At 43.9% G+C, this 13,166-nt stretch overlaps 1 protein-coding gene across 2 annotated transcripts in view; it reads right to left on the reverse strand.

Annotated features, from left to right (window-relative positions):
• The window catches only part of drc1 (dynein regulatory complex subunit 1 homolog (Chlamydomonas)), a 132,151-nt gene that overhangs the window by 12,015 nt on the left and 106,970 nt on the right, over positions 1-13,166 (reverse strand). For both annotated transcript variants that reach the window (XM_085996879.1, XM_085996880.1), the window contains exon 15: positions 11,411-11,554. In XM_085996879.1, coding sequence (XP_085853005.1) covers positions 11,411-11,554 — 144 coding nt within the window. The remainder of the gene's footprint in view (positions 1-11,410; positions 11,555-13,166) is intronic.

Here is a 13,166-nt window from a genome sequence, read left to right on the forward strand (position 1 = left end):
GGAGCAGGAGTAGGCCATTCGGCCCTTCGAGCCTGCTCTGCCATTCAATGAGATCATGGCTGATCATCCAAATTCAGTACCCTGTCCCTGCCTTCTCCCCATATCCCTTGATCCCTTTAGCCTTAAGAAATATATCCAACTCTTTTTTGAATATATTTAATGAACTGGCCTTCTCTGTGGCAGAGAATTCCACAGGTTCACCACTCTCTGGATAAAGAAATTCCTCCTCATTTCAGTCCTAAATGGCTTACCCCTTACCCTTAGACTATGACCCCTGGTTCTGGACTCCCCGGCCATCATAAACATCCTTCCTGCATCTAGTCTGTCCAGGCCTGACAGAATTTTATAGGTTTCGATGAGATCCCCTCTCAATCTTCTAAACTCCAGTGAGTATAATCCCAATCGACACAATCTCTCCTCATACGTCATTCCTGCCATCCCAGGTATCAGCCTGGTGAATCTTCGCTGCACTCCTTCCATGGCAAGAACGTCCTTCCTCAGGTAAGTCGACCAAAACTGCACACAATACTCAAGGTGCGGTCTCACCAAGGCCCTGTACAACTGTAGCAAGACATCCTTGTTCCTGTACTCGAACCCTCTTGCTACGAAGGCCAACATACCATTTGCCTTAACCGCCTGCTGCACCTGCATGCTTACCTTCAGCGACTGGTGCACAAGAACACCCAGGTCTCTTTGCACTTCCCCTTCTCCCAATCTATTGCCATTCAAATAATAATCTGCCTTCCTGTTTTTGCCACCAAAGTGGATAACCTCACATTTATCCACATTATGGTGCATTTGCCATGTTTCTGCCCAATCACCCAATCTGTCCAAATCGTACTGGAGTTTCACGACATCCTCCTCACAGCTTACCCTCCCACCCAGCTTTGTGTCGTCTGCAAATTTGGAGATATTACATCCAATTCCCTCGTCCAGATCATTAATATATATTGTGAACAGCTGGGGTCCTAGGGCCGATCCTTGCGGTACCCCACTAGTCACTGCCTGCCACTCGGAAAACAACCCGTTTATTCCAACTCTTTGCTTTCTGTCCGCCAACCAGTTCTCTATCCAAGTCAATACCTTGCCCCCAATCCCATGTGCCTTAATTTTGCACGCTAATCTCTTATGTGGGACCTTATCGAAAGTCTTCTGAAAGTCCAAATACACCACATCCACTGGTTCTCCCTTATCTATTTTACCAGTTACATCCTCCTAAAATTCCAGTAGATTAGTCAAGCATGATTTACCTTTTGTAAATCCATGTTGACTTTGTCCGATCCTGTCACTGCTTACCAAGTGCTCTGCTATTACATCTTTTATAATAGATTCTAGCATTTTCCCCACTACCGATATCAGGCTTACCGGTCTATAATTCCCCGCTTTTTCTCTACCACCTTTTTTGAATAGTGGGGTAACATTAGCTAACCTCCAATCCATGGGTACTGTTCCAGAGTCTATCGAGTTCTGGAAGATGACCAGCAATGCATCTACTATTTCTAGGGCCACTTCCTTAAGTACCCTGGCGGGTGAGAACAGAACTAGAGGACATAATTTAAGGATAAGGGCTAAACCATTTAGGACAGAGATGAGGGGGAATTTCTTCACTCAGAGAGTGGTGAAACTGTGGAACTCATTGCCACAGAGGGCAGTGTACGCCAGCTCATTAAATATATTTAAGAGGGAATTAGATATATTTCTACGGGCAAAAGGGGTTAAGGGTTACGGAGAGAAGGCGGGGACGGGATACTGAATTAAAGGATCAGCCATGATCTCATCGAATGGCGGAGCAGGCACGAAGGGCCGAATGGCCTACTCCTGCTCCTATCTTCTATGTATCTATGTATCTATGTAGATTATCAGGCCCTGGGGATTTATCAGCCTTCAGTCCCATCAATTTTCCTAACACCATTTCCTTACAAATACTGATTTCTTTCAGTTCCACCCTTTCATCAGGCCCTATGTTCCCCGGCATCTCTGGGAGGTTATTTGTGTCCTCCTTTGTGAAGACAGAACCAAAGTATGAATTTAGTTGGTCTGCCATTTCTTTGTTTCCCATTATAAATTCCCCTGATTCTGACTGCAAGGGACCTACGCTTGACTTCACCAATCTTTTTCTCTTCACATATCTATAAAAGCTTTTACAGTCAGTTTTTATGTTCCATGCTAGCTTACTCTCATATTCTATTTTCCCTTTCTTAATTAATCCCTTTGTCCTCCTTTGTTGAATCCTAAACTGCTCCCAATCCTCAGGATTATTGCTTTTTCTGGCCAATTTATATGTCGTCTCCTTGGATCTTATGGTATCCCTAATTTCCCTTGTTAGCCACGGTTGAGTCACCTTTTTTGTTTTATTTTTATGCCAACCTGGGATGAACAAATTCTGTAGCTCATCCATTCGGTCTTTGAATGTTTGCTATTGCCTATCCACCGTCAACCCTTTGAGTGCCATTCCCCAATCAATCCTACCCAACTCGCTCCTCAGACCATCGTAGTTTCCTTTATTTAAATTGAGGACCCTAGTCTCTGAGTCAACTACTTCATTCTCCATCTTATTGAAGAATTCGATCATATTATGATCGCTCAGACCCAAGGGGCCTCGTACAACAAGATTGCTAATTAATCCTTTCTCGTTACATAATACCCAGTCTAAGATGGCCTGATCTCTGGTTGGTTCCTCGACATATTGGTCCAGGAAGCCATCCCGTACACACTCCAGGAATTCCTCCTCCACAGTGTTGTTACTAATTTGGTTGGCCCAATCTATATGTAGATTAAAGTCACCCATGATGACTGCTGTACCCTTATTGCACGCTTCTTTAATTTCCTTTTTAATGCCATCCCCAACCTCTGCCTTACTGTTGGGAGGTCTATATACCACTCCCACTAATGTTTTTTTCCCCTTAGTATTTCTCAATTCTACCCATACAGATTCCACATCATCAGAGCTAATATCCTTCATTACAATTGTATTAATCCCTTCTTTAACCAGTAATGCTACCCCACCTCCCTTTCCTTTTTGCCTATCTTTCCTGAATATCGAATACCCCTGGATGTTGAGTTCCCAGTCTTGGCCATTCTTAGAAAACATAGAAAACATAGAGATAGGAACAGGAGTAGGCCATTCGGCCCTTCGAGCCTGCTCCGCCATTCAATGAGATCATGGCTGATCTTCGTCTGAGATCATAGCTGATCTTACCAGTTCAGTACCCCGTCCCCGCCTTTTCTCCGTAACCCTTAATCCCCTTAGCCTTCAGAAATATATCCAATTCTCTCTTGAAAATATTTATTGAATTAGCCTTCACAGCCCTCTGTGGCAGGGAATTCCACAGGCTCACCACTCTTTGAGTGAAGAAATTCTTCCTCATCTCTGTTTTAAATGATTTGCCCGCTATTTTTAGACTGTGGCCCCTGGTTCTGTGCTCCCCTGCCATTGGAAACATTCTCTCTGAATTCAGCCTGTCCAGGCCTGCCATAATTTTATATGTTTCGATGAGATCCCCTCTCAATCTTCTAAACTCCAGTGAGTACAAGCCCAAACTATTCAATCTCTCCTCGTAGGTCATTCCCGCCATTCCAGGTATCAGCCTGGTGAATCGTCGTTGCACTCTTTCCATGGCAAGAACATCCTTCCGCAGATGGGGCGACCAAAACTGTACACAATACTCCAGATGCGGTCTCACCAGCACCTTGTACAGCTGTAGTAAGGTATCCCTATTCCTATACTCGAACCCCCTTGATATGAAGGCCAACATACCATTTGCCTTCTTAATCGCCTGTTGCACCTGCATGCTCTCCTTCAGTGACTGGTGCACAAGAACACCCAGGTCCCTCTGCACTTCCCCATCTCCCAATCTATTGCCATTTAGATAATAATCCACCCTCCTGTTTTTACCCCCAAAGTGGATAACCTCGCATTTATCCACATTATAGTGCATCTGCCACGTATCCGCCCATTCCCCCAACCTGTCCAAATCGCACTGTAGCCTCCTGACATCCTCATCAGAGCCCACCCCTCCTCCTAGTTTAGTGTCGTCAGCGAATTTGGAAATATTGCATCCAATTCCCTGATCCAGATCATTTATATATATTGTGAACAGCTGGGGTCCCAGGACAGATCCTTGCGGCACCCCGCTGGTCACTGCCTGCCACTCCGAAAACGAGCCGTTTATTCCAACTCTCTGTTTTCTATCCGCCAGCCAGTTCTCTATCCACGTTAATACTTTGCCCCCAATCCCATGAGCCTTAATTTTGCATGATAATCTTTTGTGTGGAACCTTATCGAAGGCTTTCTGGAAGTCAAGGTACACCACATCCACTGGCTCTCCCCCATCTATTTTACCAGTTACTTCCTCAAAAAATTCCAGCAGATTAGTCAAACACGATTTACCCTTTGTAAATCCATGTTGACTCTGTCCGATCCTTTCCCCATTTGTCAAGTGCTCCGCTATTTTATCCTTAATAATGGACTCTAGCATTTTGCCCACAACCGATGTAAGGCTTACTGGTCTATAATTCCCTGCTTTCTCTCTACCCCCCTTTTTAAATATTGGGGTAACATTAGCTACCCTCCAATCCACGGGTACTGTTCCCGAGTCAATGGAGTTCCGGAAGATGATCCTTAGAGCATCTGCTATCTCCAGGGCCACCTCCTTAAGTACCCTAGGATGTAGTTTATCAGGCCCCGGGGATTTGTCGGCCTTCAGTCCCCTCAACTTACCCAACACCATATCCCTAGAGATACTAATTTCTGTCAGCTCCTCCCTCTCATTAGTCCCTATGTTTGTCGATATTCCTGGGAGGTTATTTGTGTCCTCCTTTGTGAATACAGAACCAAAGTATGAGTTTAATTGGTCTGCCATTTCCTTATTCTCCATTATATATTCTCCCGAATCGGACTGCAAGGGACCGACTTGGGATTTTACCAGTCTTTTCCTCCTGATATACCGATAAAAGCTTTTGCAGTCTGTCTTTATGTTTGCTGCAAGTTTACTTTCGTATTCTATTTTCCCCTTCCTGATTAATCCCTTTGTCCTCTTTTGCTGTATCCTGTACTGCCCCCAATCTTCCGGTCTGGTGCTTTTTTTTGCCAGTTGATATGCCCTTTTTTTTGATTTTATGCTGTCCCTAATTTCCCTCGTTATCCACGGTTGAGTCACCTTTTTAGGTTTATTTTTATGCCAAACCGGTATAAACATGTTCTGGAATTCTTCCATTCTATCTTTGAATGCTTGCCATTGTCTATCCACTGTCAATCCCCCCAGAAACACCACCCAATCAATCTTACCCAATTCCCGTCTCATACCCTCGTAATTCCCTTTATTTAAGTTCTGGACCTTAGCCTCTGATTCAATTTCCTCATTCTCCATCTCGACTGAGAGCTCGATCATATTATGATCGCTCTGACCCAAGGGGCCTCATACAAGAAGATTGCTGATAAGTCCCTTCTCATTGCACAATACCCAGTCTAAAATGGCCTGATCTCGAGTCGGCTCCTCGACATATTGGTCCAGATAACCGTCCCGAAAACATTCCAGGAATTCCTCCTCCTCAGAATTTTTACTAATTTGGGTAGTCCAATCAATATGTAAATTAAAGTCACCCATGATGACAGCTGTGCTCTTATCGCACGCTTCTCTAATTTCCCTTTTTATGCCTTCCCTCACCTCCATATTACTATTTGGAGGCCTATATATCACACCCACTAACGTTTTCCTCCCCTTGCTATTTCTCATTTCTACCCATACAGATTCCGTTTCATCCGAGTTAATATCCTTCCTTTCCATTGCATTAATCCCCTCCTTTACCAGCAATGCTACCCCACCTCCCCTACCTTTTTGCCGATCCTTCCTAAATATTGTATATCCCTGGATGTTAAGTTCCCAGCCTTGCCCACCCTGCAGCCACGTTTCTGTAATCCCAATCAAATCATACTTGTTTACCTCTATTTCCACAACTAATTCATCCACCTTGTTCCTAATGCTTCTAGCATTAAGATACAAAGCCTTCAGGCTTGCTTTTTTCACACTCTCATTATGAATTAGTTTGGCCCTTTGTGTTTCTCTCCTTTGCTTATTGCTTCTCACCTTTCTACCATCTATTTCTGACTTCATATGACTTCCCTCTTTTCCACTACCTAGGTTCCCATCCCCCTGCCAAATTAGTTTAAATCCTCCCGAACCGCCCTAGAAAATATTACCCCGAGGACATCGGCTCCCTCACAGTTCAGGTGTAGACCGTCCCCTTGGTACAGGTCACTCCTCCCCAAGAACTGGTTCCAATGCCTCAAGAATTTAAATCCCTCTCCCTTGCACCACTGCTCAAGCCACGTATTTAGCTTATCTATCTTACTCTCTCTAAACTTATTAGCTCGTGGCACTGGTAGCAATCCAGAGATTACTACCTTTGAGGTCCTACTTTTCAATTTAGCTCCTAACTCCCTAAATTCAGCTTGTAGGACCTCCTCCCTCTTTTTACCTACATCGTTGGTACCTACATGTACCACGACAACTGGCTGATCCCCCTCCCCCTTCAGAATGCTCTGCACCCGCTCCAAGACATCCTTGACCCTTGCACCAGGGAGGCAACATACCATCTTGGAGTCTCGGTCTCGGCCACAGAAACTCCTATCTATCCCCCTTCCGTTTCCGTAATCTCAACCAAATCATATTCGTTTACCTCTATTTGCGCAGCCAATTCGTCCACCTTATTACAAATGCTCCTCGCATTAAGACACAAAGCCTTCAGGCTTTTTTTTTTTTAACGCTCTTAGACCTATTAGAATTATTATTTACTGTGGCCATGTTTGATTTAAACCGTTGGTTTCTCTGACTGCTACTTTTGTTTTTCTCCTTCCTATCTTTTGCTTTTATCCCTGCTTCCCTTTCCTCTATCTCCCTGCTCAGGTTCCCAACACCCTGCCATTTTAGTTTAAACCCCCCCGAACAGTGCCAGCAAACCTCCCCGCAAGGATATTTGTCCCGCTCTGGTTCAGGTGCAACCCATCCGACTTGTACAAGTCCCACCTTCCCCAGAAGCAGGCTCAGTGATCCAGGAAACTAAAGCCCTCCCTCCTGCACCAACTCTTTAGCCACGCATTCATCTGCTCTATCCTCCTAGAACATAAGAACATAAGAAATAGGAGCAGGAGTAGGCCAATTGGCCCCTCGAGCCTGCTCCGCCATTCAATAAGATCATGGCTGATCTGATCCTAACCGCCAATCCACTATGACAGGACTATCTCCTGAATCTAACAGCATTAGACACACGAAAACAGGAGCAGGATCAGGCTACACGGCCCCTGGGCCCGCTCCGCTACCCCCAGGGCCATGACCTATCCGAACCTAGACTCATGTCCAAATTCCTGCCCGCTCCCCGTAACCCTTAATTCCCTTTTCTACTAGGAAACTGTCTATTTCTGTTTTAAATTTATGTAATGATGTAGCTTCGACAGCTTTTTGGGGCAGCATATTCCATGGACCTACCACCCTCTGAGTGAAGTAGTTCCTCCTCATCTCAGTTTTGAAACTGCTCCACTAGCACGTGGCACCGGGAGTAATCCAGAGATTACAACCTTTGAGGTCCTGCTCTTTAATCTGCTACCTAGCTCCCTAAATTCTTGCTGCAGGACCTCATCCCTCTTCCTACCCGTGTCATTGGTCCCAATGTGAACCACGACCTCTGACTGTTCACCCTCCCCCTTCAGAATGCCCTGCAGCCGTTCAGTGACATCCTTGACCCTGGCACCAGGGAGGCAACAAACCATCCTGGAGTCACGTCTACGGCCACAGAAACGCCTATCTGTTCCCCTTACGATAGAATCCCCTACCACTATTGCTCTCCCACTCGTTTTCCTCCCTTCCTGAGCAGCAGAAGCACCCCTGGTGCCGGGAAGTTGGCTGCTGCTGCCTTCCTCTGGTAAATCATCCCCCTCAACAGTATCCAAATCGGTATACCTGTTTGAGAGGGGGATGGCCACAGGGGTCCCCTGCACTACCTGCCTGCCTCTACTGCTCTGCCTGATGGTCACCCATTTCCCTTCTGCCTGTGCAGTCCTTACCTGCGGTGTGACCCCCTCATCAAACGTGTTATCCACGACCCTCTCAGCATCGTGAATGCTCCAAAGCCCATCCATCCGCAGCTCCAGCGCCGCAATGCGGTCTGCTAGTAGCTGCAGCTGGATGCATTTCTGGCACACGTGGTCATCAGGGACACCGGCAGTGTCCCTGAATTCTCACATAGAGCAAGAGGAGCATAACACGGGGCTGGGCTCTCCTGGCATGACTTACCCTTTAATTAATTAAATTAATTCACTATCACCAATTAAAGATAAACTCTAAGGCGCTTGTATGGTTTAACAACAGTCCCCGCTACACCAGAAAGACCTTAGCAACTATAAACCACAGAGTTAAAGTTTAAAAAAGAGAAATACTCACCAACCAATCACTTACCTGCTCCCTGGTGATGTCACACTCTGATTACTTTTTACCTCTCTCCCCGCTGCTGAGTTGGTAAGCCTCGCCTCGCTCCCTGGTCCGAACTGGTCGGGCCTCGGTGCTCGCGCCAGTTTTTATACCGGGCTCTGCCTCGCCTCGCTCCCTGGTCCGAACTGGTCGGGCCTCGGTGCTCGCGCCGGTTTTTATACCGGGCTCCGCCTCGCCTCGCTCCCTGGTCCGAACTGGTCGGGCCTCGGAGCTCGCGCCGGTTTTTATACCGGGCTCCGCCTCGCCTCGCTCCCTGGTCCGAACTGGTCGGGCCTCGGTGCTCGCGCCAGTTTTTATACCAGGCTCCGCCTCGCCTCGCTCCCTGGTCCGAACTGGTCGGGCCTCGGTGCTCACGGCGGTTTTTATACCGGGCTCCACCTCGCCTCGCTCCCTGGTCCGAACTGGTCGGGCCTCGGTGCTCGCGCCGGTTTTCAAAAGTGTTAGAAAATCACATTCATTAATTTTTTTAAAAGATGAACAACCAAATAGGTAAAAACTATAATATAGTTATATATTTACAATACATATCCTGCCATACGACTCAGGGACAAATAATAAAAGAATGCAACTCTAAGAACTAAGCTAACCCTTTGTGTAAATGGTTTGATGAATCAGCTGGTCTTTTCCTGGCTGTTTTTGTATACTTGTATGTTTGTAATTTAATAATTGTGTTTCTTTTCCTTGAATTTCTTACTATTTTGGGAGCCTAATTTACCCAGACTGTTTCTTATCAATTCAAACTGAATTTTTCTCTTTCAGAAGTTTCAAACTGACCCCTCTGATTTAAACAGAATCAGTATTTTGAGTTCAGAGGATTTATCAAGACTTCAGACGTGTCAGCCGTGGCTCAGTGGGTAGCACCCTTGCCTCTGAGTCAGAAGGTTGTGGGTTCAAGTCCCACTCCAGGGACTTGAGCACAAAAATCTAGGCTGACACTCTAGTGCAGTGCTGAGGGAGTTCACTGCCAGAGGTGCCGTCTTTTGGATGAGACATTAAACCGAGGCCCTGTCTGCTCTCTCAGGTGCACGTAAAAGATCCCATGGCACTATTTCGAAGAAGAGCAGGGGAGTTATTCCCGGTGTCCTGGCCAATAGTTATCCCTCAATCAACATCACTAAAACAGATTATCTGGTCACTATCACATTGCTGTTTGTGGGAGCTTGCTGTGTGCAAATTGACTGTCATGTTTCCTACATTACAACAATGACTACACTTTCAAAAAGTACTTCATTGACTATAAAGTGCTTTGAGATGTCCGGTGGTCATGAAATGCGCTATATAAATGCAAGCCTTTCTTTTTTTTTCTTCCTTTCCTGGATTTTGAATATTCCATCACTCAAATATAAAAGGGAACTGTAAGTCACGTGCAAACTAACCCCCAATCACACAGCATTTGAGTTGTTTTCTTTCCAGCTTGTAACCAATAAAACTTTCAACATTGTATCAAACAAGCTTGGTACAGGAATCTAAACTGCACATGGATTTAAACTGCTTATGTATTGTGACTGGAGTTAAAGAAACAACCACTGAACCAAAACTAGAGAAAAGTGCCTAATTTCTGTTACACTGTTCTCAAACCATTGCCAAGGCTTGCCAATTTGGTCAAGCCCCACTATGTCACTTACATAAACAGTAACATGGATGCAAAGCAATATTAATTTCCCAAGCTCCCGAGCTTGTTTCCTCCCTTCTCCCCAATGTACTATGTGCCCAAAATCTAAAACAGTTGAGATATATGATGACATATGTATAATCTGCACTGGTGAAAGAACTGCAGATGTAGAAATATGGAAAGCCATGTTTACAGTGGTGAATTCCCACTATTAAATTATACTATAAAGGGGTATAGCAAGTATGGAATATGTTTGAAAGTACATTGTTAAATATCTCTTCAGGAAGAGCAGGTAGCAGAAGATGGTATATTAGGTATTTTCAAATTACAAAAGTTTTACCTTCAGATTTTCTGTGCAGTACTAACATGAATTCTAAATAAAACTATTAACCCTAGTAGCTCTATGATGTAAATCAGTGCATTAAATAATTTGTGACTTAAATTAATCTTTTAATAATGGTTGTAGCATTTTGGCATTATAATAAAAAATGCATCAAGATGCATTAAAAAATTAATACTAAGAATTGGGACATTGCAGTGATGCACGGCATTGGTGGTCCAAGGATGTACAGTCATACCTGTAAGTTCCCAATACTGTATTAAGTGTGCGGTCAGGGGAAAGCACTAAAGCCAAAGCCACATGCTTCCTCACAGAGAGGTGAAACTGTCTTACTGTGCATCTTTTACTGCGACAGGACTGGTAGCAATTTTTTGTGCACCCCTTTGGTTGGAGAGCTGTGTGTTGCATAAGAGTTCATTTAAAGATGGGGCAAAAAAATTGACATTTATTCCATGCAGGATACGGTAGCATCGTGGTTATGTTACTGGACTAGTAATCCAGAACTAATGATCCAGAGACAGCAGTTCAAATTCCACCATGGCAGCTGGGGAATTTAAATTCAGTTAAATAAATCTGGAACCTATCTGGTTCACTAATGTCCTTTAGGGGAGGAAATCTGCCGTCCTTACCTGGTCTGGCCTATATGTGACGCCAGACCCACAGCAATGTGGTTGATTCTTAACTGCCCTCTGAAATGGCCGAGCAAGCCACTCAGTTGTACACCACCACCTTCTCAAGGGCAATTAGGGATGAGCAATAAATGCAGGCCCACATCCAATGAATAAAACAAAATCACATAAAATCAGTTTTACAAAAGTGTGAGGAAAAGAGATGCATATTTTGAAAATTAAGAGACTCAGTGGTATAAAAGATAAAAATTGTATGCTGCTTTTCAGTTTCAGGAACCAAATTTTATATATAATGCTGTACATTAAATTTGACATTTCACTACTATTTGGTGTGCGATATACTTACAAGTACTTGCCCAGTGCATCTTCTAGATAATTCCAGGTCTTCAATTTGTTTTCAGGGATGACCTTTGCCATGGCATCCCAGTAAGCACTATCCTCAGAGCTATCCCTCTCCTTCACAGTGGCCACTTTGGGCTGCAGTTTTCCCCTGAAGAAAATAAACCTAATAAAACCTTGTTGGGAAGTTATGCTATATTGTGCTCACATCTTTCACCATTGGTCACGGTCAAATTGCAAAAACACTGACAAGAAACAGCTGACAAGAATTTCTGCAGTTCGCAGAGTTATTTTAAAATCTTTTTTTCCTGATCATATAAAACCAAGTCTGAAATTTCCCCTTAATAATATTGCACATTAGGAAAAAAAATAGATATTTAAGAATGACTAAGTGAAGGAAATGGTGGTTGTGTTAACTTTCAATGATGTTGGTTGATGGCTCCAATTTCAGGGGAGAAATAAGCTTTGGTAATTTTCTTCTTGCTGTTTTGAAAGCTGGTGGTCAGGAATATCAGATGCATGTGTGAGATCAGCATTTGGAAGAAAGTAAAAGTATATAAAGACAAGGTAAAGAAAATCTGCGAGAAGAGAGACAAGCTAACAAAAGACATCAGAACAAAGGCTCAAGTAGAAACTGTGGCTAGATCATATAAACATAAGAGAGGGTGAGTGCTTACAGAAAAGACAAACAGAAATGCTTGTAAAAAGGCTAACAAAAATCTGAGGAACAATCATGATTTTAAAATCAATTGGTAATAAGCTTCTTAGAGCTAAATAAGGATGTTTTTCCCTTACAAGGCTCAATTAATGTTCCTTACAGCTTTTCTGAAACTCACATTTTCAGTATTCTCCCCCACATTACTATTGTGTCAGTGATTTTTTTTTAAATTGTTTCAAATAGTTTTGTTTGCATTTGACTTGGTAAGAAGATTTTTTTTTTTAATTGTTTCAAATAGTTTTGTTTGCATTTGACTTGGTAAGAACATTTACTAAGAGGGATTGCTATTTATTCTGCATGGCAAAAATTGCTCATGTTGCACAGTGAAATAGTAAAAGTCTTTGGCTACTCAAACTTAATATGTGCCCAAGCTTAGCTGCAAATAATTAACAAATCCCATAATCAAACATAAAGATACAGCAACTTGCTTCATGTTGTTTCTTCACAGAATAACCTGTAGTATGACAGAATCCCACCTCCCAAACTCGCGACCTCTACCACCTAGAAGGACAGGGGCAGCAGGCACATGGGAACACCATCACCTTCAAGTCACACACCATCCTGATTTGGAAATTCATCGCCGTTCCTTCATCGTCGCTGGGTCAAAATCCTGGAACTCCCTAACAGCACTATGGGAGTACCTTCACCTCATGGACTGCAGCGGTTCAAGGCAGCAGCTCACTACCACCCTCTCAAGGGCAATTAGGGATGGGCAATAAATGCTGACCTTGCCAGCAACGCCCACATCCCATGAACGAATTGAAATTAACATTTTTTTTAAAAAATGCTCCCCTTAATGGCTTATTTAGGAAAATAATCTAATAGTGTGCTACTGAGCCATACAGGCTATGTAAGATATATGACCTCAATTTGGGCACAGTAGTGGCACAAGTGGTCTAAGGGTTTGCACTCCTCATCACTATATAGTGACCCATGCTGGAAAGTCCATGTGAATGGAGATCATGTGAAAACAGCATCAGTCTTGGCTATGATTATCTTTGACCTCGCTACCATGCCAAGACTTAGCATATTGGGTCATACGGGA

Source organism: Somniosus microcephalus, chromosome 9 (assembly GCF_052327205.1).
Source record: "Somniosus microcephalus isolate GS21.2 chromosome 9, FLI_Smic_1.0, whole genome shotgun sequence".
NCBI lineage: Eukaryota > Metazoa > Chordata > Chondrichthyes > Squaliformes > Somniosidae > Somniosus > Somniosus microcephalus.